The 27866-nt window shown below is 46.1% G+C and overlaps 1 protein-coding gene across 1 annotated transcript in view; it reads left to right on the plus strand.

Annotated features, from left to right (window-relative positions):
• Positions 1-27866, plus strand: part of chn2 (chimerin 2) — a 388173-nt gene that overhangs the window by 287066 nt on the left and 73241 nt on the right. Inside the window, exon 7 of the mRNA XM_038797279.1 lies at positions 19437-19514. Within this exon, the coding sequence (XP_038653207.1) occupies positions 19437-19514 (78 nt within the window). The remainder of the gene's footprint in view (positions 1-19436; positions 19515-27866) is intronic.

Genomic DNA, 27866 nt, shown 5'->3' on the forward strand with positions numbered 1-27866 from the left:
AAGTAGTAATAGGAAACAAAGAAATGGCAGAGGAAATGAATAGTTACTTTGCATCAGTCTTCACAGTGGAAGATACCAGTGGGATACCAGAACTCCAGGTGAATCAGGGGGCAGAGGTGAATGTAGTGGCCATCACTAAGGAGAAGGTTCTGGGGAAACTGATAGGTTTGAAGGTGGACAAATCACCTGGACTGGATGGACTACACCCCAGGGTTCTAAAAGAGATAGCTGAGGAGGCATTGGTTGTAATCTTTCAGGAATCACTGGAGGCAGAGTGTGTCCCAGGGGACTGGAATATGGCTAATGTAACGCCCCTGTTTTAGAAGGGAGTGAGGCAGTTAGCCTGAGTTTAGTCATTGGTAAGATTTTAGAGTCCATTATTAAAGATTAAATTGCGGAGTACTTGGAAGTGCATGGTAAAATAGGACTGAGCCAGCACAGCTTTGTCTAGGGGAGGTCATGTCTAATAAATCTGTTAGAATTCTTTGAGAAGGTAACAAGGAAGTTAGACAAAGGAGAACCAGTGGACGTGATCTATTTATATTTCCAGAAGGCATTGGACAAGGTGCCATATAGGAGGCTGTTAAAGAAGTTAAGTGCCGATAGTGTTCGGGGTAAGATACTGGCATGGATAGAGGATTGGCTGACTGGCAGAAGGCAGAGAGTGGGAATAAAGGGGTCTTTTTCAGAATGGCAGCTGGTGACCAGTGGTGTGAATCAGGAGTTGGTGTTGGGGCCACAACTTTTCACAATATACGTTAACGATCTGGAAGAAGGAACTGAGGGCATTTTTGCTTAGTTTTCAGATGATACAAAGATATACAAAGGGACTGGTAGTTTTGAGGAAAGGGGGGGGGGGGGGCTGCAAGAGGACCTGGACAGGCTAGGAAAGTGGACAAAGAATTGGCAGATTGAATACAATGTGGAAAAGTGTGAGGTAATGCACTTTGGTAGGGAGAATAGAGGCATAGACTATTTTCTAAGTGAGAAGCCTTCGGAAATCAGAAGCACAAAGGGACTTTAGAGAATCCTGTACTAGGACACCTAAAGTTAACATGCTGGTTCAGTTGGCACTTAGAATGGCAAATGCAATGTTAGCATTCATGGTGAGAGGACTAGAATACAAGAGCAGGGATGTACTATTGAGGCTGTCTAAGGCTCTGGTCAGGCCTTTGTTGGATCCCTTTACAGTGCATAAGGAGGCCCTTTGGCCCACCGAGTCTGCACCGGCTCCTGGAAAGAGCACCCTATCCAAGCCCACACCTCCACCCTATCCCCATTACCCAGGAACCCCACCCAACACTAAGAGCAATTTTGGACACTAAGGACAATTTAGCATGGCCAATCCACCTAACCCGCACATCTTTGGACTGTGGGAGGAAACCGGAGCACCCGGAGGAAACCCACGCACACACGGGGAGAACGTGCAGACTCCGCACAGTGACCCAAGCCGGGAATCCAACCTGGGACCCTGGAGCTGTGAAGCAATTGTGCTAACCACAATGCTGCCGTGCTGCCCCGTGGGAGTCAAAAGATGGTGGCAGCCTTAAAAATGGCGCCCCGATCGGCGAGTTGTTTTTTTGAACTGGCGAGCTGGCTCGTCAACACAGGAAATGACTAAAGTGCGACCTCAGCGGGGTGTTCCCTGCTGAGGCCAAAAAAAATGGGAAACTGCCGTTGGATAGCAGTGTCAAGAAACACCCGCCAAACGTGCCCGAAACGGGTCTCTGTAGAGCCTGATGCTGAATCTTTTCGCAGAAATGAAGGAAAGTATAACGCAAACACTGTGTCGGCTCGTTGTATTTTAGTGACTGTTTACCTTTCAGTCACAGGACATGATATATGTGGGATTTGTGTTTTTTGTCCTGTTGAATCGCGCCCAATGAGATTGGGACTTCTGCATCCGGGTCTTCCTGACTCCAGGAAAATTGGCCCTAAGTTTCAGAAGGCTTGCGCCAACATTTAGCAGTTCAACGGTTACTTTCTCCAGTAAGCTACTCTTGATATTTAACACTGTTATTAAATATAAACAGAAGACTGACTTTCAGATTGATACCTGGAAACTCTAGGAAGCATGTATTTCAGTTCTGTGTACTGGACTGTAAGCATTGGCCTGTGTGTGTTTGGTAACAGTAGTGGTGGAAGCAGAAGTAGCTGCTCAGGTATACATGCATGTAGGTGGCAAATGAGCGTCTAATGTCTAATAGTTACCATGGCTTGTTATTAGTAGGCAAGTGATTCTCCAAAGAGTAACCAGGAGAATATATATGTCTGCTCAAAAATTGATCTAGATTTTTGATGAGGCTGGAGTAGGTAAAAATGCACACAGTTAGCAAGGGCTTGCTTGTAAAACAAGGTAGTGATTGAACTGGGGAATATGGTACTTAATAGAAATAGATCACTTATTATGTACTGCAGAAATTGGCAATTAATTCTTTATAGCAGGTCTCTGTTTTGTGTAATTATTGACCAATGTTCATTCTTGTCTACTGGAAGAATCTTGCATGCTGCACAGTTAAACTTTAGTTCTAAGTTGTTTCAAAGTCTAACAAGTAAATGACTCAGAAGAGTACTAATAGTTTTTTCTTTCTAAATAAAACATGCTGCTCTTTACTGAAATGTTTTTATGCAACTTTTAATTCTAAAGGCTTGAAATTTCTGCCAAGAATCAAAACAAAAGAAATATCCCTTCAGAGGAAAATAAAGGGTAAAAAGAGCAATTGAACCGGATTCCCATGTGTTCTTTTATTTACAAAATATTACTCTGTTTGTACAATAAACTCTACTTCCCTTCATGTGACCTATTTATGTTTTTATCTTGTAAGGTTTCTTTTGTGTGATTCCACCGCCACCCCCCCCCCCCCCTCCCCCCATTCCCATATGCTGTGTTTCTTTCAGATTGTTTGATTGCTGCATTTTGAAATAGATGGGTGTGTTGTGATCTTATATTAAACAAACAGATTGCAGCAACCTTGTTCTACTGTATCTCTGGCATCCCTATGCTGATTAGGGTTGCTGGAGCAACGCTTATGTTTGTTGAAACATCAGAATGCTGTACACCCCACTCTAATATTCTAGATATTACCCTTACAATTCCAGTTGTATCAAGGTATTAAGAGCATAGGCTTATTAGTTTGGTATAAAGTGGGTTACTCCTTTAAAGTCTCTGTAATCATGTATTTTTGGTTTACTCACTTTTGTTTTGCTTTGTTCAATTTTTATTACCTTTACATCGTTCAGGTTTTTTTTTATCAAGCAGAGTTTTTTCCTGATATCTATATTTCTCTCTCTCTCTCTCTCACTCTATTATGTATATATAATTTTCAGGATCATTATAATAGGTCAGATTAAATTGCCGTTGTGTAGTTTCATCAAACCCAATGGCAAAAAACACTTAATTCTTGAAATTTAAATACTTCCTGCCAGTTTGGGTGACAAGATCACTGGCCTGATACTGTGGATTCCTATTTTGGACAAACCAAATAAACTGCGGGAGCATTAAATGGGCAGCCTCTTAAAGGATACTGCCTGACACAAACAATACTGTGATATTCCCAGCACATTTTAATTAAGGTTATTAATTAAAAGTCAGAAAGTGTAGATTGAACAGAAACTGTTCTCGTTCCAAATGATTAAGTGATAATCTTCTGTTGGTTTGGGACACATGAGCGTCAGTAAAGGTTTTACTATGGCTGTATGCCAGAGCCAGTGGGCCAAGACTTTTGAACAGATGTTAATGTTTATGCAATAACATACCACATAACTGGATATTTTTACTGTTGTATTATATTTACTTATGAAAGATAACTGCTGTGCAATATCACTTTCCACCAATAGATACTGCTATTCTGCCACCAAAGAGAGATGGGATTGTAGAGAAATTAAAATATTTGTTCTATAGTTTCTGAGATCAATGTTTGAAATATTGTATTGAGACTTTTTTTTAAAATTAGTTTTACTTCACATTTAGATTCCTTATTTTATTATGTGTCATTGATTATAACTTTTAAGTTTAAAAAAATATTTGTAATGACATAATACACAAGCCTTGACTTGGCACTTGAGCATTGCTCTATTTGTTGTATGTTTAATCTATCATTAATAGTTGAACAACAGAACCATGTCACTAATTCCCTCTAGTATGATTGACTTCACGTGCACAGCGTTGAATAGAAAAAAGATTCTCTTGTCTGCTTTTCTGTTTGTCACTGTTCAGTGAGACAAATTACATTACTGTGCATAATTAAATCACACGCCAAATGCCTCAATGCACTGTTTGCATAGGTTGCTGCTGGCACATGCTTTTACACTCTGCAGTGAACCAGGATATACTCTGGATTGACGGAATGGAGTAAGGAGGGCGTGGTACGGTGTAAATGACAGTGTACAATTATGTTGCAGCTGATGACCTATGGTTTCTCACTAATGCAGATTTCAGTCTTTGATCCATGATTAAATTGTTCCACGTTGCACTTTTGTGCTATAATGTTATAGGATTTAGAGGATGTCCTCATTGTGAAGCCTTTATCTTCAATAAGGACTGTGTGATGATTATCCTTACCAATGCCAGCATAGATACTTGGTTTGTGACACTTGCATTGTGAACACAAAGTCATAGGTGCCAGAATGTGGCGACTGGGGGCTTTTCACAGTAACTTCATTAAAGCCTACCTGTGACAATAAGCTATTATTATTATGTAGGTTACTCCCTCAAGTTGACTCCCTCAAAACCTGATGCAGGACCTGTTTGGCAGCTTCTGCCAGGTATGACGGTGGAAGTATTACTTTGTACAGATTGTTGATGGGTATTCAAGACCCCACCCAAAACACACCTCATCCTCTTGTTTCCTCCAGTTGTTCAACATGCATGAGTTGAGTCTGGGAAATAGTGGGTATCAGCAAACATTTTTACAACCTGGGGTTGAGACTTCATGGGACCTGGGAGTTCTGCCGTGCTCATCTGACGGTATGCTAACCAGGTAGGGAATCAAGTGTTATGAAGAAAGTGAAGTTGAGGATTATCTTCCAAGGTCAGTCATGATCTAATTGAATGGCGAGCTGACTTGACGGACCGAATGGCCTACTTCTGCTCCCACCTCTAATGTTCTTCCTGTCTTTGGTGTATTAATTCAGTTGGCAGAACAGGACATTGGCAGGATTTTCCATTTGGGAGAATATGTTCTCCCGCCAAAGCTGAATTGCACCTGATGGGGAACACAAATTTTTGCATGGCGAGGATTAAAGGTGACTTTGAAGTGGTCAGCTGTGAAACTAACAGCACTTAGCTCTGTTAACTCTGTGGACCACGGGCAGCACGGTGGCACAGTGGTTAGCATTGCTGCCTACGGCGCTGAGGACCCGGGTTCGAATCCCGGCCCTGGGTCACTGTCCGTGTGGAGTTTGCACGTTCTCCCCGTGCCTGCGTGGGTTTCACCCCCACAACCCAAAGATGTGCAGGTTAGGTGGATTGGCCACGCTGAATTGCCCCTTAATTGGAAAAAAATAATTGGATATGCTAAATTAAAAAAAAAAAAACTCTGTGGACCACTGGGCAACACGGTGGCACAGTGGTAGTACTGCAGTCTCACGGCGCTGAGGTCCCAGGTTCGATTCCGGCTCTGGGTCACTGTCCCTGTGGAGTTTGTACATTCTCCCCGTGTTTATGTGGGTTTTGCCCCAACAACCCAAAGATGTGCAGGGTAGGTGGATTGAACACGCTAAAATTGGAAAAAATTAATTGGGAAATTTAAAACAAACCCTGTGGATCACAGAGATCCACAGCATCAAATGCATATTTGTCTGGACCAGCAACAACTCGCACCCACGTGATTCCCAGCCCAGAGGACCGGAGAGTCAAGAGGGCTGGGAGAATATGGCACCAGTCCATTAATAGGATGCAAATAGTCTTCCCATTTGCAACCTCACTTTGGTGGAGAGCACAAACTTTGATCCCGATGCCAGAGGGGGGCCAGAGCATCAAATGCGGCTGATGCTGGATTCTCTGATGCATTGGAGGTGTGAGGCAGAGAATCCATCCCATTGTGTGGTATTCTCTGAAAAAAATATCGTTGAAATATAATAGGCGAGACTCTCTGTTTCTCAGACTAAGTGTTGACGCAGAATTTGAGGAGTTCCACGACAGCAAAACTGGCGCCGCAACTGGACCAAATCCGCTACTGTTAAGGGGCTAGCACCGGCGCCACATGGAACACAATCGATTCCAATGAGAAATGGTGCGAGATTCGCCGTGTTTGGTTTTTTAAAAAATAATTTTTATTGAAAAACTTTGAATTTATACAACAACAACGAACCATAATAAAATACCAAAAATAACAGTAATATTAGCAATCATAAACATTCGCCCCACCTCCATGAACAACACAGCATTTTAACAACAATGCAAATTAACACAATATTAAGTTACATAAAATAAACTACAATAAGGAACACCCCCCCCCCCTGCCCGGGTTGCTGCTGCTATTGACCAAGATACCTATCTTTGAGCCAGGAAGTCCAGAAAAGGCTGCCATCGTTTATAGAACCCTTGTATTGATCCTCTCAGGGCAAATTTGACCCTTTCCAATTTTATAAATCCCGCCATGTCACTGATCCAGGTCTCCACACTTGGGGGCCTCGCATCCTTCCACTGTAGCAGGATCCTTCGTCGGGCAACTAAGGACGCAAAGGCCAGGACACCGGCCTCTTTCGCCTCCTGCACTCCCGGCTCTACCGCAACTCCAAAAATTGCGAGTCCCCACCCTGGTTTGACCCTGGATCCAACCACCCTCGACACCGTCTCCGCCACCCCCTTCCAGAATTCTTCCAGTGCTGGGCATGCCCAGAACATATGGGCGTGGTTCGCAGGACTCCCCGAACATCTGGTGCACCTGTCCTCACCCCCAAAGAACCTACTCATCCTAGTCCCGGACATGTGGGCCCGGTGCAGCACCTTAAATTGGATGAGACTAAGCCTCGCACATGAGGAGGAAGAGTTGACTCTCTCCAAGGCATCCGCCCAGTTCCGTCCTCTATCTGCTCCCCGAGTTCCTCCTCCCATTTAGCCTTCATCTCCTCCACTGACGACGACTCCACCTCCTGCATGACCTTATAGATGTCACACACCTTCCCCATTCCAACCCACACCCCCGAAAGCACTCTGTCCGTCGTCCCCCGCGAGGGCAGCAAAGGGAATCCCTCTACCTGTCGCCTAGCAAACGCCTTTACCTGCAAGTATCTGAACATGTTCCCTTGGGGAAGCCCAAATTTATCTTCCAGTTCCCCCAGGCCCGCAAACCTTCCGCCAATAAACAGGTCCCTCAATTTACTGATGCCCACCCTTTGCCACCCCCTAAATCCCCCATCCCTGTTCCCTGGGATGAACCGATGATTGCCACCCAATGGAGCCTCCATCGAGCCCCCTGTTTCCCCCCTATGCCGTCTCCACTGTCCCCAGATTCTTAGTGTTGCAGCCACCACCGGGCTCGTGGTAAACCTCTTGGGGGAGAGCGGCAACTGCGCTGTTATCATGGCACCCAGGCTCGTACCTCTACATGACGCCATCTCTATTCTTTTCCACGCCACCCCTCCCCCCCTCCATCACCCATTTACGCACCATTGACACATTGGCCGCCCAATAGTACCCCAGAAGGTTGGGCAGCGCCAGCCCGCCTCTATCCCTCCCTCGCTCCAGGAACACCCTCTTCACTCTCTGAGTCCCATGTGCCCACACAAAGCTCAAAATACTGCTAGTCACTCTCCTAAAGAAGGCCCTGGGGATAAAGATGGGCAGGCACTGAAAGAGGAACAAGAACCTCGGAAGCACCGTAATTTTGACGGACTGCACCCTCCCCACCAACGACAATGGCAGCATGTCCCACCTCTTGAACTCTGATCTACAAGTCTGGTGAAATTATGTTTGTGAAGAGTCCCCCAGTCCCAGGCCACCTGCACCCCCAGGTACCTAAAGCTCTCTCCTGCCCGCCTAAGCGGGAGCCTACCAATTTCTTCCTCCTGGTCTCCAGGGTGCACCACAAACACCTGATTCGCTGTGTTTGTGATTGACACTCAGGTGGCTGACAAGCTGCAGCCTCATTGATACACTGATGGTGCCATATTCTCCCAGCCCTCTTGACTCTCCAGTCCTCTGGGCTGGGAATCACGTGGGTGAGAGTTGCTGCTGGTCCAGACAAATATGCATTTGATACTGTGGATCTCTGTGGTCCACAGAGTTTTTTTTAAATTTCCCAATTCATTTTTTCCAATTAAGGAGGGATACACACCATCCCAGCCAACAGGATGGCAGAAAAATGCACGGCCCACAGATTCACCGACGTGAGCTGAGACCCTCCTGGATGCAGTGGAGGAGAGGAGGATGACCCTGTATCCTGTCGGGAAAGAGGCCGTCCCCAGCCAGCGCCGCAGCCGGAGCCCCCCCACCCCCACAGCAAGTGGAGGTAGGGACACCCACTGGGCCGGACAGTTGGAGGGCAAGCCAACCCCAGGAACTAGCTGCCGTCCAGACGGGTTTCGGGCTTCTGCAACGGACAGTCCTACTGATTATGGAGATGCAGTCGCAGAGCCAGGGACTGCATGAGGGGTTGTCGGCGAGCATCCAGTTGGAGGAGTCCAATCACATGCAGCAGCAGGAGGTGGTGCCGATCTTGCGTGCCACGCAGGCCAACACCATATGGGTGGCTTCGGCAGTGGAGGCATTGGGTGCTACGGTTTGGGCTACGATTCAGCATGTCCAAGGCCTGGGGCACCTGTACGGGTACTGGCCAAGGCCCAGGACAGGGTTATCGCCTCACAGGCAACCACTAGTCAGAGCCACCTGGGACATTGCAGTGGCGCTTCTGAGCATGGCCCAGTCACGCCGGGCCATGTCTGGGAATGCAGGCGGCATGGCACTGGCCAACGTGGCGCAGACACAAATAGAGGTGGCCCAGTCCCAGAGGGAGATGGCACAGTCACTGGCTGATGTGACATAAACCTAGAAAGTGGTGGCATTGTCAGTGAGTGATGTGAAGATATCCATGACCGCGAGCGTGCGGACCCTGGCTGAAACCAAAGTGGACCTGCAGGTCTGGCAGCTGCAGGTGGCGGGGGAGCCTCGGAGGGGGGGGGAATAGCTCAGCTCACATCCCCTCCCATGGAGTAGCCCAGGGGCCATTGGGCACCCCGAGGGAGGGGGAAGTGATATTGCCCGAGCCGATTACTCCCGCATCGCTAGTGCATCGGTGGGCTGTGGGCAGAAAAGATTGGCACCACGCCACCTGGGACAACGGAGTAGCAGCCGGGCCCATCCCTGCCCGGTTGCCCAGAAGACGGCCACCAACAGGGACCCAGGTCGCACAGCGGGAATCACAGCAGGCCTCCACTCCTGTAATAATAATATTGTTACAAGTAGGCTTACATTAACACTGAAATGAAGTTACTGTGAAAATCCTCATACTGTCAGGGAATCCACTTAGATGTAGCGTTTGGGCCCGTAAGGCCAGAAATTTAGACACCAGTTAAGTTGGCACGGGTGCAGGGCACAGTTTAGTTATAGGGGCTCGGGCAAGCATATGTATGTATTTGTGCACATCGAACACCTGTTACCACTGTTACAGCCTGCCTCGGTGCTCGGTCAGATGGGTGCAAGGGCTGGGCTGGCCAGAGAAGGGATGTGGGGAGGCATTGGTCGGACGCTCTGGGTGCCACCCCAGCCGACCATCCCGATAAACATCACCCCAGGGATCCAATAGGATCGTGTGTGATGGAATGGCCAGCTCGCATGCAGGGATCACCCAGCTGGGCAGTGGAAAGTGGTACCATGTGCAGGAGTCAGACGCTGTCACACAATGCAGAGCGCCAGAGCTCATCGCAGAGCGGGTTGTCAACATCCTCCATCCCATAGACCATACCCGCTGTTACTGCCAACCCAAGGCCCACACCCCGTAGTGCAGCACGTATGTATCACTGAGGGAGTGGCCGGGGGGGGGGGGGTTGGCGGTTGGATGTGAGTGAGGGGTGTGTGGGAAGTGGTGTTTCTGCCCTGAGCCAGCCCCACAATTTTGTGAACCTGGAGGCGATCACAGCATCCCGTGTGTGTTGGCCCTGGTGCATACGTCGTACAGCCTCCTTTGCCTGCCTGGGCCCATCCTCGCTCTCCCCTGCATCGTCCTCGTCGGACGAGGACTGGCATCCCTCCGCCAGCACATCGCCTCTCTACTAAGTGGTCAGCCCTCTCGGCATCATACTGGATAGCCCCTCCACAACAGTCCAGGTACCTGAACAGCATCTTCATGAGGCTGAAGCACCGCTCGATCACGCTCCTGGTTGCTGTATGGGTGTCGTTTTAGCGTGCCTCCGTGTCGGTCTATGGCCTCCGGATCGGTGTAATCAGCCACGTCCGCAGCGGGTAACCCCTGTCACCCAGGAGCCAACTGCCCAGCCGGGGGAGTGCGTCTCGAACATGTAAGGAATCGTTGAGTGTGCCAGGATGAAGGCATCGTGCACACTGCCCAGGTGAATAAGGTGCAGCTGAAAGTTACATATCAGCTGTACGTTCATCGAGTGGAAACCCTTTCAGTTTATGTAGAGCGGCTTGTCATCTGCAATTGCTTGTATGGAGACGTGAAACCCATCGATCAGGGATGGCACGGTGGCACAGTGGTTAAATGAAACTCGTCGATCACAGCCTGGACCTGTGGCATTCCATCAATGGCGACGAATCCCGTTGCCCGGAATCCTGGTGGGTTTGGTCCACATTGAAATGGATGTATTGAGCCGCCTGGCCATATAGGGCCTCTGTGACGCTGCGGATGCACCTGTGCACACTGAGGTCTGCGAGACCCCCACCCCCTGCTGCTGACGGTCAGTTTTCCTTAAATAATTCGATGAATGGCTGCCACCTCTGGGTGAGCCCCTTAAGATGAACTTAATTTTCTCTAGCCTGAGAAACCCTGCCATGTCACTGACCCAAACACCCGACTTTGTAGGCTCCGAGTCCCTCCATCCCAACAAAATCCGTCTCTCGGCCACCAAGGAGGCAAAGGCCATAACAAGGGCCTTTCTCTCTCCACCCCCCCCGGGCTCCCAGACCTTCCGGAACTCCAATATTGCTACCCCTGGACTCACCCTCCCTTCCAGGATCTCTGACATGACATCTGAAAATCCCCTCGGCCTTGGACAAGCCCAAAACTTATGTACATGGTTCGCAGGACTTGTCCTCCACCTCTTCAAAAAAACCTACTCATCCAGGCCACAATTGTATGAGCCCTGTGGACCACCTTGAACTGGATCAAGCTACGCCTGGCACACAATGAGGATGCATTGACTCTCCTCAGGGCCTCCTCCCATAACCAGACTTCCAACTCCCTCCCAACTCTTCCTCCCACTTCCTCTTCACCTCCCTGATTGGGACTCCTTTCCACTCCATCAGTTCCTTGTATATTTCTGAGACCCTCCCCTCCCCAATCCCTGTTTTAGACATCACCTTATCCTGTAGTCCCCTTAGAGGGAGGCGAGGGAAACCAGGAACCTGCCTCCGGACAAAATCCCGCACCTGTAAGTACCTGAACCCATTCCCCCCTGGCAACTCAAACTCCTCCTCTAGCTCCTCCAGGGTCGAGAAACCCTCCTCAATGAAGAGATCCTCAAATCTCTCAATCCCTGCCCGCTGCCACCTCCTGATGCCCCCATCCTACCCCCACGGAGCAAACCGGTGATTGTCACAGATCGGTGACCACACCTACGCCCCTTCCAGTCTCATGTGCTGCCTCCATTGCCCCACATTCTCAGGGCTGCCACTACCACTGGACATGTGGAGTACCGAGCTGGCGAGAAGGGCAGAGGTGCCGTTAACAAAGCCTTCCTCAACCAGCTCCTTACTTAAAGTTTATCTTGTGCGGGATTCTCTGATCCTGAGGCTAAGTGTTGACGCCATCGGAAACGCTTTTGCGTTTCCCGACGGCGTCAACACAGCCCCAGGATCAGCAATTCTGGCCCCTACAGGGGGCCAGCAGGGCGCTGGAGCAGTTGAAAAATGAAAGTAAAAAGCTGACAGACAGCCCAGCTCCACCCACACTCTGACATCACTGATAAACACTCATTTCTTAAAGGTACATTTCTTAAACATCCATTTCTTAAAGGTACTCTCACATGACAACACTAACCCAAACTCCATCTGGAGCCTCTGCCTCTCACTTAACAGCCCTAACAGGGACTGAGTACCTCCGATCCACACTCAAAATCTCATCTACCAGCCTTGCTCTCTCTTGCTCCAGTCACTCCCTGTGCACTGAATCCAAATAAATTCCCTCCCAAACTAGCGCCTTGAGTACCTCCCACAGCATGGCAGTGGTGATCTCCCTCGTGTTGTTCAACTCCACATTGTCCCGAGTGGCAGCCCTCACCCACTCACAAAGCCCCTCATCCACCAACCGTCCCACATCTAAACTAAACTGTGGCTGTTGGGCCTCCCCGTGAACTATCCGTAAATCTGCCCAATGTGGTCCCCGCCTGATACTTCTGACTTCCCCTCCCCTCTCCAGTCCACCCCTTGGCTAAATCCTCCAAGGCCTCTTTCCTCTGCTGCTGGAATTTATTATTCAACACTGATTGGCAGCACAGCCCCCTTGCCGTCCGCCATCTTCACCTGACGCGCACCATCAAAGCTTTCCTGCTCCAGCTGGTCTCCCTTTCTCGTGGCACTCGTCTGCTGATCTATACACCATCCTCACCAGAGGAGTATATCCTTCCCTGGGCACTCCTAACTTTTGTCCTCAAATAGTACATCATTCGTGTGGGGATAGGACCGAAAGAAAACACCTTGAGTGGGAGGCACCAAATGTTTGACCACTCACTCCATGGCCACCACCCAGCGCCGGCCCTAGGGTTGCTGGCGCCCCGGGCAAGCTGAAATTCGGCGCCCTTGGGGGGGGGGGGGGGGGGCCGTGGGGCCGAGAGGGGGGGGCCGAGAGGGGGGCGGGGCCGAGGGGGGGGCGGGGCCGAGGGGGGGGCAGCGGACCCGGGGGGAGGGCGGGGGCGGGGGCGGGGCCGAGAGGGGGGCGGGGCCGAGGGGGGGGCAGCGGACCCGGGGGGAGGGCGGGGGGGGTGGACCCGGGGGGAGGGCGGGGGCGGGGCCGAGAGGGGGGCGGGGCCGAGGGGGGGGCAGCGGACCCGGGGGGAGGGCGGGGGGAGTGGACCCGAGGGGGGGGCGGACCCGAGGGCGGGGCGGGGGACCTGGGGGGAGCGGACCCGGGGGGGGGGGGCGGGTGGACCCGAGGGGGGGGCGGGTGGACCCGAGGGGGGGGCGGGTGGACCGGGGGGGGGGGGCGGGTGGACCGGGGGGGGGGGGCGGGCGGGCGCGTGGACCCGAGGGGGGGGGGGGGGGGGCGCGGGGCGGGCGGACCCGAGGGGGGGGGGGGGGGCGCGGGGCGGACCCGGGGGGAGCGGACCCGGGGGGAGGGCGGGGGAGCGGGGGACCCGGGGGGAGGGCGGGGGGAGCGGACCCGGGGGGGGGGCGGGGCGGGGCGGGCGGACCCGAGGGGTGGGGGGCGGGGGGACGGACCCGAGGCGGGGGGGGAGCGGACCGAGCGGGCGAGCGGACCGAGGGGACGGACTGGGGGGGTGGGGGGGTGGGCGGCCACCGCGCATGCGCTGGTTGGCGCCGGCCCAACTGCGCATGCGCGGGACCCGAGTCTGGCGCCCCCTAGCACATGGCGCCCCGGGCAACAGCCCGAGTTGCCGGTGCCCTGAGCCGGCCCTGCCACCACCGGAAGTCCAATATCTTTTAGTTCTCCCATCCAAGTACTAACCAGGGCCGAGTCTTAGCTTCTGAGATTGGGCACTTTAGACTAGTATGGCCGTAGGCTCGCACTTTCAATTCTGAGAAAAATCTTAACTTTTGCCTTTGCTCTTTACCCATCTAACCAGATGGTCACATTCTCCTTAGTTTCATGTGCCGAATCTTTGGAAGTTATTTGCATCTTATCGGATATTTTCAAAGTTTATAAAGAACTTATTCATTAAATTTCCTCTATCTTTCCTCTCCGATATACCTTCAAAGAATCCTAAATTTTTGGAGAAGTACAGAGTCCCTTTTAGAAATCAATTTGTGATTGACTCATGTTGTTTTACTTAGTTGGCCAGTTCATCCAATATTAAAACCTCTAGTAATTTACTGACACTAGAAGGAAGAGTTAGGAAGTAAAATTCAACTTCAGTGAGAACACAAAATGGACTGAAAGGGAAAGTAAAAACCTGAGAGGCCATCTGGAAAACATATCAACAGAAGCAAGCTGAACAGATGGTCAGCCATCTGTTTTTCCGATGGCTTGTGAATGTTTTGCTGCTTCAAGAGGGGTACTGGACTTAGCTCTGTGGACACTGCTTGCAGGGGAGTGATAGGTTTGTTTGATTGGCATCTTCATTATCTTATAATAATTTCAGAGTTCTTTGAAGAGTTATTTCAATGCTTTGTGTATATTTACAAAAGGTTAAGAGGTGTGAAGTGGCTACATTTTTTGTGATTGATACAATGAATGGTTGTGATTGATTGGCAGCTTTATGGAAGGTAAGAAGGGAGGTATATTTCAAACGGAATATTGAATGGTAGCCAATTATTTTGGTTTCCAACCTTGATTCACGACTCCAATGAGCTGCCATGAACGATGTCAACTGGCATAATGAGACTGACGCCATCAAGGCCGCCGGTGGAATGGGGGTTTTTGAAATGCCCACCACCACAAAGGAGCCAGCAAATGTTGCCCCATTACCCAATCCTTTATCCCACAACGGCAAAAATTGCCAGTAACATGAATGGGGTAGGAAGACCGAATCTGGTCCCACCCACCATTTTTAAAGGTTTCCCTCCTTGGTCTGACTCCACAAATATCCGAGCTTTTGTGTCCTCACAATTTGCTTTTTTTGTATTGGCAGCAAATTTGGCTGCAACACACTCGGTTCTTTCTTTCATGTTATTAATATGGATCATAAATATTTGAGGGCCTAGCACTGATTCCTGTGGCATTCCAGTGGTTACAGTTTGCCAACCTAATAATGACCAATTTATTCTAACTCTGTTTCTTTGAGTTAGACAATCATCTGTCCATTGTAAGAGTCCTGTCTGTTTATTTTCTTTGTTCCCATTTCTTTTATTTTATTATGTTTGTGGATCCATAATTGGGATGTATCTATAAGCAGAAGATTCAGAGTTGAAGTAGCCTACTTGCCAGGGCATTGTGCTCCCAGGTTTTGTATCTTGGACAGGAGAAGCCAGGCAGTCCAATGCCAAGTGGATCTCAGGAATCAGTTTTGGAGGAATTCTGTTCGATTGGTTAACTGGAAACCAGAGGATTGGCCAGGGGCAGTGTTCTGGCTGACAACGATCAGTGATTGGTTCCTGTGTGATGCTTTCTGAGACAACTAAGCATAAGTGTTCAGACATTGGAAGGAGAAGGAGCATTCTCTCTCTCTCTTGCTCTATTGATCTAAAACCAGTGAATGCCTGGCACATTTGTGCTGTGAACATGAAGTAGACAACCTTGCCAGAGAAAATCATCTCAAACCTAGAAGAATAATAATAATTTTTATTGTCACCAGTAGACCTACATCAATACTGCAATGAAGTTACTGTGAAAAGCTCCTAGTTGCCACATTCCAGTGCCTGATTGGGTACACAGAGGGAGAATTCAGAATGTCTAAATTACCTAATAGCTCACCTTTCAGGACTTGTGGGAGAAAACAAGCACCCGGAGGAAACCCATGCAGACATGGGGATAACGTGCAGACTCCCAACAGTGACCCAAGCCGGGAATCGAACCTGGGACCCTGGAGCTGTGAAGCCATAGTGCTAACCACTATGTTACCATGCTGCCCAGAAGGAGGAAGTACCAAAATAAAAGTCTGAATTTCAGAAAGACATTAACTGGAAGTCATCCCAGGGCATGAAAGATCTTTATTCTTTTATTTTATTAATATTTTCTTTACATTTCCACCACATTTTCCCCTCTGTTGTTTTACTGTGTGTGCGCGTGTGTAGAGAGTGGAGCGAGTTAGGAAGGGACGGGTTGGGATAGGGGTATTAGATAGTCAGTTATGTTTTCTGTCCGTTTAGTTATAATACTATACATCATAAAAGGTTACTTGTATTTTAAAGTTTTAAAAACCTGGTGGTGCAATTTATTTGGCTCAACCAAGGGCCTCGGGTATTTTGCTTCAATATAAATTTAGAGTACCAAATTCATTTTTTCCAATTAAGGGGAAATTTAGCATGGCCAATCCACCTACCTTGCACATTTTGGATTGCATGGGTGAATCCCACGCAAACATGTGGAGAATGTGCAAATTCCACACGGACAGTGACCCAGAGCTGGGATTGAACCTGGGACCTCTATGCCATGAGGCAGCAATGCCAACCACTGTGCCACCGTGCTGCCCTGGGCCTTGGGTATTTTAAATAAAATCTAATTTCACCTGTGTTGCGACTCTGGGTCAAGTGGGTCTGGAATTGACTGTGCACTAGTCTAGGGTGTCGTGCTAATATATTACCCCCAAAACTATGATTTCTTATCTAATGCAGTAACCTTTTATGTGGAACCTTGTCAGATATCTTTTGGAAATACAAATACACCACATCCACTCATTCCACTTTATCCACCCTGCTTGTTATACCCTCGAGGAGCTTTATTTTGTAGTGGACAACTCATTTATACATATGTGGATTTAACCATGATACAGCGACTGATGTCTCAGTTTTGAATGCAGCATAAGTAGAAGCCACCCAACAGTTAGGTTTTCTTGTGGAATCTGAGACCTCTGCATACAAGAACAGCAGTGCAGTCATGCATGCTCAGACTTCCATCGCCATTACTGTGAATACCGTTGCTGAAAGGGGTTCAGAGCAGTTAGTTACTCTTGCCTCTTACAGAATACGAGGAGTACTGAGATGCCACCAGGGTGGAAAGGCAATGGCTCCATGGCACTCAAACTTGCTATACCCTCTTAAGATGACGGCGTTTGTGCTCTTACCGCTGTCACTCCACCAGTGCCCTTGCTATTACCTGTCGACCAGCCAGCCCTAACTCCTGTAACTCCTGCTGAGATGGTACAGATTCCCATAACGGCTTGAGATCAGCTTGGAAGGCCATCCGCAGCCTTCCCCACTGAAAGATAGCAACTTTCCACCAGCCCGGCTGCAGCTGGTGGAGTAGGACTGTATAAGAGCAGCAGGTCAGGCAGGCACTAAGGGAATGCACAAGAATGAATAGTTCATGTTTGCAAAAGTTATGACATGGTTGATTTATATATTTGGTTTATAAAGTTTTGGGTTTTTTTTCACTTTTATTTTTGCATTATGGATCAGCGAACATTGTGTAAGTTAATGACGGATGGAAGGTCAAGAATGGGATTGTTGGTGAAATGGGGCATGGGCTTGGGTGCATTGGTTTTGTAGTCCAATAATGTTTTGGATGGACAGCCCAGTTAGAAAGGGGTTATCTAGGTTGCCCTTGTCCTTCCTCCTCCTTTTCCTCAGCTGCTTGCTCAATAGCTGTGCCCTCATGGTGGTCAGGTCTTTTTCAAAATTCACTTATTAGTCAGGTTCCATCCCGGCTTGGGTCACTGTCTGTGCGGAGTCTGCATGTTTTCCCCGTGTCTGCGTGGGTTTCTTCGGGTGCTCCGGTTACCTTCCACGAGTCCGGAAAGACGTGCTGTTAGGTAATTTGGACATTCTGAATTCTCCCTCCGTGTATCCTAACAGGCGCAGGATGTGGCGACGAGGGGCTTTTCACAGTAACTTCATTGCAGTGTTAATGTAAACCTACTTGTGACAATAAAGATTATTAAAAATTTAAATTAAGAAGCTGGCGGTGGCTGCCTACGGCGCTGAGGACCCGGGTTCGAATCCCGGCCCTGGGTCACTGTCTGTGTGGAGTTTGCACATTCTCCCCGTGCCTGCGTGGGTTTCACCCCCACAACCCAAAGATGTGCAGGTTAGGTGGATTGGTCACGCTAAATTGCCCCTTAATTGGAAAATATAATTGGGTACTCTAAATTTAAAAAAAAAACAAAAAAAAAAAAGAAGCTGGCGGTGAGCTACTTTCTTGAACTGCTGCAGTCCCTGTGGTATAGGGTACATTCATTGTTAGGGAGGGAGTTTGAATATTTTGACCCAGGTTGGATAAACTTGGTGTTTTGTGTGCTCCAAAATCCGCCATGGAATCTTTGGATCCAGGAGAAAATAATAATTTGGCTCCGAAATTTTGAGGTCAAGGATGAAGTGTAAAATGTGTATCAAAATCTAGTTTAATTCTGATATGTTTATACCTAACATTAGTGTCAACCCTTTGGATGCATTTAGATGTGTATGTTATACTGGGTTAGAAAAGGCAAATATACATACTTGACATAAAATACCATATTTCCTAGAGCCAAGAATGTTATAGCCACAATAATTTTATATGTTGCTTTTCAAAATTTGCTGTAGTTCTACTATTTGATTTTTAAGCAAGTACACAGACACTTTGTGCATGGCGACTTTTATATGGTGATCCTGATGAAATGTAACAGATTTCTGTTTTTGCACAAAGTTTAGGTTTTAGTTTTAGGATAGGATTAACATAATTTGTGTTAAAATAAATGGATTACATTGTAACACTATATGCAGAATTGCATTTTTAAACTGGAAGGTGACTCTCAAACTGTTGTAGAGTCTTATAAATGATACTGGTGTCATCTTACGTGATATAAAAAAGAGCTTGCATACTCCAAGATTGGATTTTTTTTTTCCTGCACTTTAATCTCTCAGCACCATAGAAGGTCTTGCAACTTCTGGTCTGATTTGCTGTGGAATTGAGTGCAGGATCTGACCAATGTTGTTTGAGCTAGTTTCTTTAATGTGGTACCCTGCAGAATGGATCGGTCCTTTGAAATATGCTGTGGTTTCGGGGTGCAGAGGTACTACCCCCTGCCTAAAGTTTCTCTAGCGTCTGTCTCAAAACCGTTGCCACGGTTTTTCAGGGTTTATGAATGTGAGCTTTTGTCTGCAGCACACGTCTGCCTTGAGTGCTCACACAGGCCTTTGCTAAGGCTCATTCAGATGCAGAAACCTCTTTCATCGCACAAGACAGCCCATTCAGGTCACATGCCTGAGGTCTCAGCTGAATGAAGTGCAGCTGCTGCCACTTTGGTTGCTAACATTAGAGACTGTTTGACAAAACTTGAGGACGTTATAACTTCACAACTCAGAGGACAGAGAACATATTTGGGACCCTAGCACCATGCCGTCTCAGAAATTGTGGCTTGAGAGTGAACAGACATGTCCTCCTGTTATGCACAAAACCAAAAAGGACAAGAATCATCAAGAATTGCTGGCTGTGGCATTAGGGATGAAAGTGGGTAGAAGCAATACAGTGTTATGGCGACCTCTGAAACTTTTTGCCTATTCACAGATCACCTCACTTGTCAGAAGAGCTGCCTTGAAACAAAGTGAGAACCATTTCAATTATGAAAAAGCTCACAATTTTAAGGTAAGATTGACTTTTAAATTTTTGTTATTAAAATACAAGGAATGTTGGAATTATTTGTAAGAAAGGTTACCCTTATTGCTGCTTAACGTAATTGAATGTTACTAATGTAGTGTGAAGGAAAGTTTGTAGAACTGCTATGACTTTCACTTCAGGTTAGCATATTTAAATGAAACAATGTAAGACACTCAGAAACGTGACTATTTAAATTTACTTAAACTCATTAAACATTCATAAAATTCCAGATATGCATTGTTTTATCTTTGATGATATACATCTGAATTTTTGGTCCGTTTTCTGTTTTATTGCTTGCTATTTAACTGCTCTTTAGCTGAATCTAATTAAAGATGGTTTGATAGAAAATTCTCCGATCAGCAGTGTTCAGCAACAGAAAGTTGTAAAGCAATGTAGTTATACTGGTGTTTGATTGACGTTCCTACAATTACTACATCTCTTACTAACTGTTGTACATACTATACCATCAGTACTAATTAGCTTTGTTAGATACATTAAAAATGAAAGCCACATAGTCCCATAGGACCATAGGCTGTTCTCCCCTTCGAGAGAAGGAGAGAGCTGACTGGTGATGATTTAACCCCAGGGTAACTGTACCTCAGGCGAGTTACAACGTTGAGAAGGCAGGGCTTTGGTATGGGAATTGAACCCATGATGTTCGAGTCGCTCTGCATCACGAACCAGCCATTCGGCTAACCCATCTCCCAAAACAATGGTGAACAACGTGGGGCTACATTATTCCAGTTGTGGCAACACCTAACATTTTCTTCAACAGTGTAGCAAACGTTATAGCTAATAATTAAAATGAGTATCACTTGCTAATGTTAAATTAAAAACTATGCAAGTGTTGCACTTAATTTGTTAATTCCTTCAATCATGTTTCATGTTCACCACAAGTTGCACACCAACTGGAAATGGTGAGAGTTGGGATATTGATCTCCAATTAGCCTCACTGCTGCTCTAAACTAACCATTACTAAATGGATGAGAACTACTGAGGGGTAACTCTCCTTTCCGTAGTCTATTTTTCCCTTGGGGAAAGTTGATGACCTTAGTTGACATTTGCTCATAATTATGTGACTGAAATTGAGAATTCAGTGGTGTGAGCAACTTTGGACTACACCTTATTCCTACCACACCTATGTGCTGATTTTGTCCTCCAATGCATTGTGCTATTGTACTTCCCTTTTAAAATAGAAACAAGCAACAAGATAATCATGGGTGTGCATTCGTGAGAAGCTTACCTTTTATTTAAACTGTTTGCATTTGGCAGCTCGAATTTCAACATTCTTGTATTAAGTATAATATATTATGAAGTACTCTTAAACCATGATGCAGCATAGTATCACAGCTCAAAAGTCCATTTAACCCACTGAGTCTGTGCCAGCATTTTGCTAAAGCTATCACATAGCTCCACTCCATTGCTCTAATGAAGTAAGTGTGTAATAAAGCAATTATTTAGCCAGTCATCCTTTGGACAATAAGCGAAGAAGTGCACTGTGTATTTGTTCCAACTGAGAAATTTCACCTGAACTACGGTTAACCAACTCCTCGTGTTTGAATGGTCGCATTCCTTGTAATTTAAATAGTGTATGGTCAGCATACTTCTTTTGTCTGAATCAACTCATTTTGTCAGTGCAACCGTTCTAGCCTCAAGTAAGATATTTGGGATTGTATGAGAATTGCTGACATCTGAGTGTTGATTTAGAAAATTAAATCTTGCTACATTCACTGGAAAACTTTTAGTTCTTCCATTAATTGTTTATAAAAGTAAACATCGCCAATGTAGAGTGATTTACTGGTATACATGAAATTTTAATCAATATATTTGATCTTCTGCATCATTTTGTTATTCGTATTGTGCACTCCCCAAAGGGTTCTGTAAACATTCTGGCCAAAACCAGACTTGGTGTTTTGGGAAAGGAGTCAAAAATGTTCAATTATGCAAGGTTATTTCTAGAGCATGGAAATATTGTGTCTTGCTCTATCTTTAAACGTTGCAGAGTCAATTCAATCTTGAAATAAAACAGCATTACATTTTGCTTTGTACACACTGAAAATGTCAATGAATTGTAAATGAATGTCTTCATATAATCAACCAGAAATTATTATCTGCAAATATGTCTTCATGGCAAACTTGCAGCACGTTATTCTCATGTTATTAGAGAGCTGTGAATTTAATAACTTAATGACTCAGTTCAGAATCTGCAGGAATTTCAGGTTTGTGAAGCTTTTACCTTATCATTTTATAATGCCAGCATGTCATGAATTTCTTAAGACTGCCTGATTGAATTATGTAGTGTCTGCTGAATTGAAAGTCATCCTCTGTCAGCTAAAATGATGTAAGTCACTGTTTTCAAAATATAGATGTAATTTTGCACATCATTAATATTGTGCTTATTTGAAGTAGCATGCTCCATTTCACAGTGCTAACTACACTACATCTTTAAATAGCTGCAACTAAGAATGAATGTACTATGTTACTCTGATAAGGATATGCATTGTTGGATGGCTAGTGTTTCACTCTCAGTTGTGATCATAAATGGAACTACCAAAGTAGAATAATGTGCAGCAGATTAGCTGCTCAATGAAACATCAAGCACAGTAGACCCAGAAAAAATTACCCAGTCCAGCTTTTCAAGTTTTGCTCAATATTCAAATGTTAAGCATGAACATTTTCCAAATTCTTTCTTTCACACCAAATCTTACAGGAATAGACTCTGTGCAAAGTTTCAAGTATGTCTCTTTGTTCTATTAAAACAAAAACTGAACATTCAGGAAATTCCCAGCAGATAGGTTTGTTCACATGTTTTGAATGGATAAAATATTCTGGTGATAGGTTCCACCCTAAACTTGTCTTTTGCTTTCAGATGCTAATTACTTGCTGCATATGTTCAACATTTGTATTATTGTTTCAGATTTTCAGCATGCAGTACGGTCTTTAGTCAGTCATTAAGCACTCAGTGCATTTTCTAGAAGGAAATGGCACTTTGCCAATATTAATGTTTGCAAAGACGTATTCATGAAGAATTTAACAATGACACAGCAACCGCGCCTCAGAATGTTGGACTTTTTTAATAAGAGTTGCAAATTCAAACCCAACATCAGTGCACAGTTGAACAGATTTTAACTATGATGTGGAGATGCCGGCATTGGACTGGGGTGAGCACAGTAAGAAGTCTTACAACACCAGGTTAAAGTCCAACAGGTTTGTTTCAAACACCAGCTTTCGGAGCATTGCTCCTTCTTCAGGTGAACGAAGAGGAATGTTCCAGAAACATACATATATATATATAGACAAAGTCAAAGATGTAAAACAATGCTTTGAATGCAAGCATTTGCAGGTAATTAAGTCTTTATGGATCCAGAGATGGGGGTAATCCCATGTTAAAGAGGTGTGAATTGTCTCAAGCCAGGACAGTTGGTAGGATTTCACAAGTCTAGGCCAGATGCTGGGGGATAAATGTAATGCAACATGAATCCCAGGTCCTGGTTGAGGCCGTACTCATGCGTGCGGAACTTGGCTGTAAGTTTCTGCTCAGCGATTTTGCGTTGTCGCGCGTCCTGAAGGCCGCCTTGGAGAATGATTACCCGGAGATCAGAAGCTGAATGCCCTTGACTGCTGAAGTGTTCCCCGACTGAAAGGGAATGCTCCTGCCTGGCGATTGTCACGTGATGTCCGTTCATCCATTGTCGCAGCCTCTGTATGGTCTCGCCAATGTACCACGCTGCGGGACATCCTTTCCTGCAGCGAATGAGGTAGACAGCGTCGGCCGAGTCGCACGAGTGTGTACCGCGTACCTGGTGGGTGGTGTTCTCACGTGTAATGGTGGTACCCATGTCGATGATCTGGCACGTCTTGCAGAGATTGCCATGGCAGGGTTGTGTGGTGTCGTGGTCACTGTTCTGAAAGCTGGATTGTTTGCTGCAAACAATAGTTTGTTTGAGGTTGCGTAGTTGTTTGAAGGGGGTGTAGGGATGACCTTGTCAAGATGTTCATCTTCATCGATGGCGTGTTGAAGGCTGCGAAGAAGATGTCGTAGTTTCTCCGCTCCAGGGACGTACTGGACGACGAAGGCTACTCTGTCGCTTGTGTCCTGTGTTTGTCTTCTGAGGACGTTGTTGCAGTTTTTTGCTGTGGCGCGTTGGAACTGTCGATCGATGAGTCGAGCGCCATATCTCATTTGTACGAGGGCATCTTTCAGCATCTGTAGATGTCTGTTATGCTCCTCCTCGTCTGAGATCCTGTGTATACGGAGGGCTTGTCCATAGGGGATGGCTTCTTTAATGTGTTTGGGGTGGAAGCTGGAGAAGTGGAGCATCGTGAGGTTATCCGTGGGCTTGCGGTAAAGCGAAGTGCTGAGGTGACCGTCCTTGATGGAGATGAATGTGTCCAAGAATGCAACTGATTTGGGAGAGTAGTCCATGGTGAGACTGCTGGTGGGATGGAACTCATTGATCTCATTGATTCTTGGCCGTGGGTCCAAAGGAAAAAAATGTAATCGATGTATCTGGTGTATAACGTCGGTTGAAGGTCCTGTGCGGTGAGGAGGTCTTGTTCAAACTTGTGCATGAAGATGTTGGCATATTGGGGTGCAAGTTTGGTCCCCATGGCTGTTCCATGCATCTGGATGAAGAACTTGTTGTCGAAGGTGAAGACGTTGTGATCCAGAATGAAACTTATGAATTGCGCCTGGAGATTGGCAGTTGTCGGTGTTGAGGACTGAGGCTGTTGCAGCAATCCCGTCATCATGGGGGATGCTGGTGTAGAGTGCCGAGACGTCCATTGTGACGAGGAATGTTCCTGGTTCAACTGGTCCATGGGTGCTGAGTTTCTGTAGGAAGTCCGTCGTGTCGCGACAGAAGCTGGGCGTTCCTTGTACGAAGGGTTTCAAGATGCCCTTGATGTAGCCAGAGAGGTTCTCACACAGGGTCCCATTGCCTGATACGATAAGACGGCCTGGTGTGTTTGCCTTGTGTATTTTGGGAGGCAGTAGATATCTCCAATGCGGGAAGTACGTGGGATGAGAGCACGTAGGGTGCTCTGAAGGTCTGGATCCAAGGTCTTGATCAGTCTGTTGAGTTGACGGGTGTGTTCCTTGGTTGGATCGGCGGGTAACTGTCTGTAGTGTTCCTGGTTGTTGAGTTGTCGGTACACTTCTGTGCAGTAGTCTGTAGATTTTAACTAGCCAATGAGGTTTGTAATGAAGCTACTGCATGGAACAATATAGAGGGTTTGTATTCTCCATCTCGAGGAAAGGTAGTGAACCATAGAATCTGTCTGAACCAGTCAGACTCAACAATGAAAACCATGTATCGACAAGTCACGAGTATGAATGGCAGTAATTGTGATTGTCTTCCCGGCTGAAGTACTATAGGGGTATGAGAAGAGGAAGAGGTATTACTAAAGCAGAAGAAAGGGTAGGAAGTATTGAAGACTCCCGAAACTTTTCTCAATGAAAATGGACTTTGAAGCCAAATTGAAACTAGAATACATCGATGGTGATTTTATTTCACAAAACTGTGTCATTTGGATTTTTGTGCAGGTAAATGTAAGGTCATTCATTTTGGACTAAAAATGGATAGATCAGAGGTTTTTTTTAATTGTGGAAAGGAATGGTGGCAGTCCCAGGAGGAATAGGAGTCCACATACACATATCACCAACATGTTGAAGAAAGATACAGACATTAATCAGAAAGGCTGATGAAGTGTATCCTTTATAAATTAGAGGGCTAGAATATAAAGAGGAGAAAGTTGTACTCGTGCTTTACAAACACTTGATTAAAACTGGTTAGTGTTCTGGCCAATATTTATCACTCAATCAACATCATGAAAAAACAATTATACGAATTAGGCCTTTCGAGCCTGCTCAGCCATTTAATAAGATCATGGCTGATCTGATTGTAACCTCGACCCCACATTCCTGCCCACCCCAAAAACCTTTAATCTTGTAAATCAAGAATCTACCTAGCTCTGCCTTAAAAATATTCAAGGATTCTGCTCCCACCACCTTTTCAGGAAGAGAGTTCCAAAGATTCATGACCCTCTGAAAGGCAAACGTCTCCTTATCTTTGTCTTAAATGGGCAACCCCTTATTTTTAAACAACTTCCCCTAGTTTTAGATTCTCCCACAAAAAAAAATATCCTCTCCACATTTACCCTGTCAAGACCCCTCAGGATCTTAAAGATTTCAATCAAGTCACCACTCCAGGGAATGCACACCTAACCTTTCCAACCTTTCCTCAGTAAAACAACCCAGCCATCCCAGGTATGAGTTTAATAGACCTTCTGGGAACTGCCTCTAACACATTTCCTGAAATAAAGAGATCAGTACTGTACACAGTACTCCAGATATGTTCTCACCGTTGAAGCATAAACTCATTTTTGTAATCAATTCCCCTCTCAAATTATAATATTCTATTCACTTTGCTAATTACTTACTGTACTTCCATACTAGCCTTTTATGATTCACTAGGATACCCAGATCTTTATGAATATTAGAGCTCTGTAATCTCTCACCATTTAGATAACAAGTTTATTTTTTATTCTTCCTGTCAAAACTGACCATTTCACATTTTCAACATTATATTCCATTTGCCAGATCCTTGTCCTATCCATGTTCTTTTGTTGCCTCCTTGTGTCCTTTTCACAATTTACTTTCCTACTTATCTTTGTGTCATCAAGATATTTTGCAACCGTACCTTTGTTCCCTTCATCCATGTCATTTATATAAATTGTAAAAAGTTGAGACCCCAGCACTGATCCCTGAGACGCCACTTTCACATGCTGCCAACCAGATAAAGACCCATTTATGACTACTCACTGTTTCCTGTTATATCGCCAATTTTCTATCCAAGCCAATATATTGCATAATTACCATCCCAGAATTTCCCTGGTTCTAATATTTTTGACTATGGAGCTTTGTATCTAAAACGCTCTTTCTCTCTCTCACTCTTTTTCTCACCTCAGTGTGACTACACCAGAAACCTAACTCACTATCAATAGAGTCCTTCAGTTAAGACCATAAGATATAGGTGGCGACTTAGACCATTCGCTCCATCGAGTCTGCTCCACCATTCAATCGTGACTGGTATGGTTCTCATCCCCATTCTCCTGACTTCTCCCCATAACCCATGATCCCTTTATTAATCAAGAACCTAGCTATCTCTGTTTTAAAGACACTCAGTGATTTAGCCTCCACAACCTTTTGTGGCAATAAGTTCCACAGATTCACCACCTTCTGGCTGAAGAAATTCCTCCTCGCCTCTGTTTTAAAGGATCGTCCTTCCAGTTTGAGGCTGTGGCCTCAGGTTCTAGTTTCTCCTACTAGTGGAAACATCCTCTTTACATCCTCTCTATCTAGGCCTCTCAGTAATCTGTAAGTTTCAATGAGATCCCCTTCATCCTTAAAAACTCCATTGAATACAGATCCTCATATGATCAGCCCTTCATTCTGGGGATCGTTCTCGTGAACCGTTACTGGACCCTCTCCAAGACCAGCACATCCTTCCTTGGATACGGAGCCCAAAACTGCTGACTATACTCCAAATGGGGTCTGACCAGAGCCTTAAACAGCCTTAACAGTCTATCCCTGCTTTTGTTTTCTAGCCGTCATGATATGAATGCTAATATTGCATCCTAACTGCCAACTGAACCGGTATGTTAACCTTAAGAGAATCCTGACCCCTAAGTCTCTTTGTGCTTCTGATTTCCGAAACTTTTTCCAATTTAGAAAATAGTCTGTGCCTCTATCCTACAAAAGTGCATTTCCTCACACTTTTCCACATTGTATTCCATCTGCAACTGCTGTGCTCAGTCTCCTAGACTGTCCAAGTCCTTCTGCAGCCTCCTTGCTTTCTCAACACTACCTGTCCCTCTACATATCTTAGTATCATCTGAAAGCTTAGCAACAGTGCTCTCAGCTCCTTCTTTCAGACCATTGATATGTATCGTGAATAGTTGTGGTTCCAGCACAGACCCCTGCGGAACACCACTCGTCACCGGCTGCCATCCTGAAAAGGACCCCTTTATCCCCACTCTCTTCCTTCTGCCAGTCAGCAATCCTCTATCCATGCCAGTACCTTGCTTTTAACACCATGGACTCTTACCTTATTTAGCAGCATTAAAAAGAGTTTTATCTCCTTTTGCCAACACCCAGAATTTCAATCAAAGTCTGCTCTTAAAGAGATGTTTCCTTCGCTGTAGCTTGTTGTAAATTCTCAAATAATATTTAGGAACCCACTCATCCCTATAATTAATTAATGGACCCTTTTTTATTGTTCATTTCCCAGACAATCTGTTTTAATTTAATGCAATCCAGCTTTTTTATTTACCAGTAAT

Source organism: Scyliorhinus canicula, chromosome 5 (assembly GCF_902713615.1).
Source record: "Scyliorhinus canicula chromosome 5, sScyCan1.1, whole genome shotgun sequence".
NCBI classification, from domain to species: domain Eukaryota; kingdom Metazoa; phylum Chordata; class Chondrichthyes; order Carcharhiniformes; family Scyliorhinidae; genus Scyliorhinus; species Scyliorhinus canicula.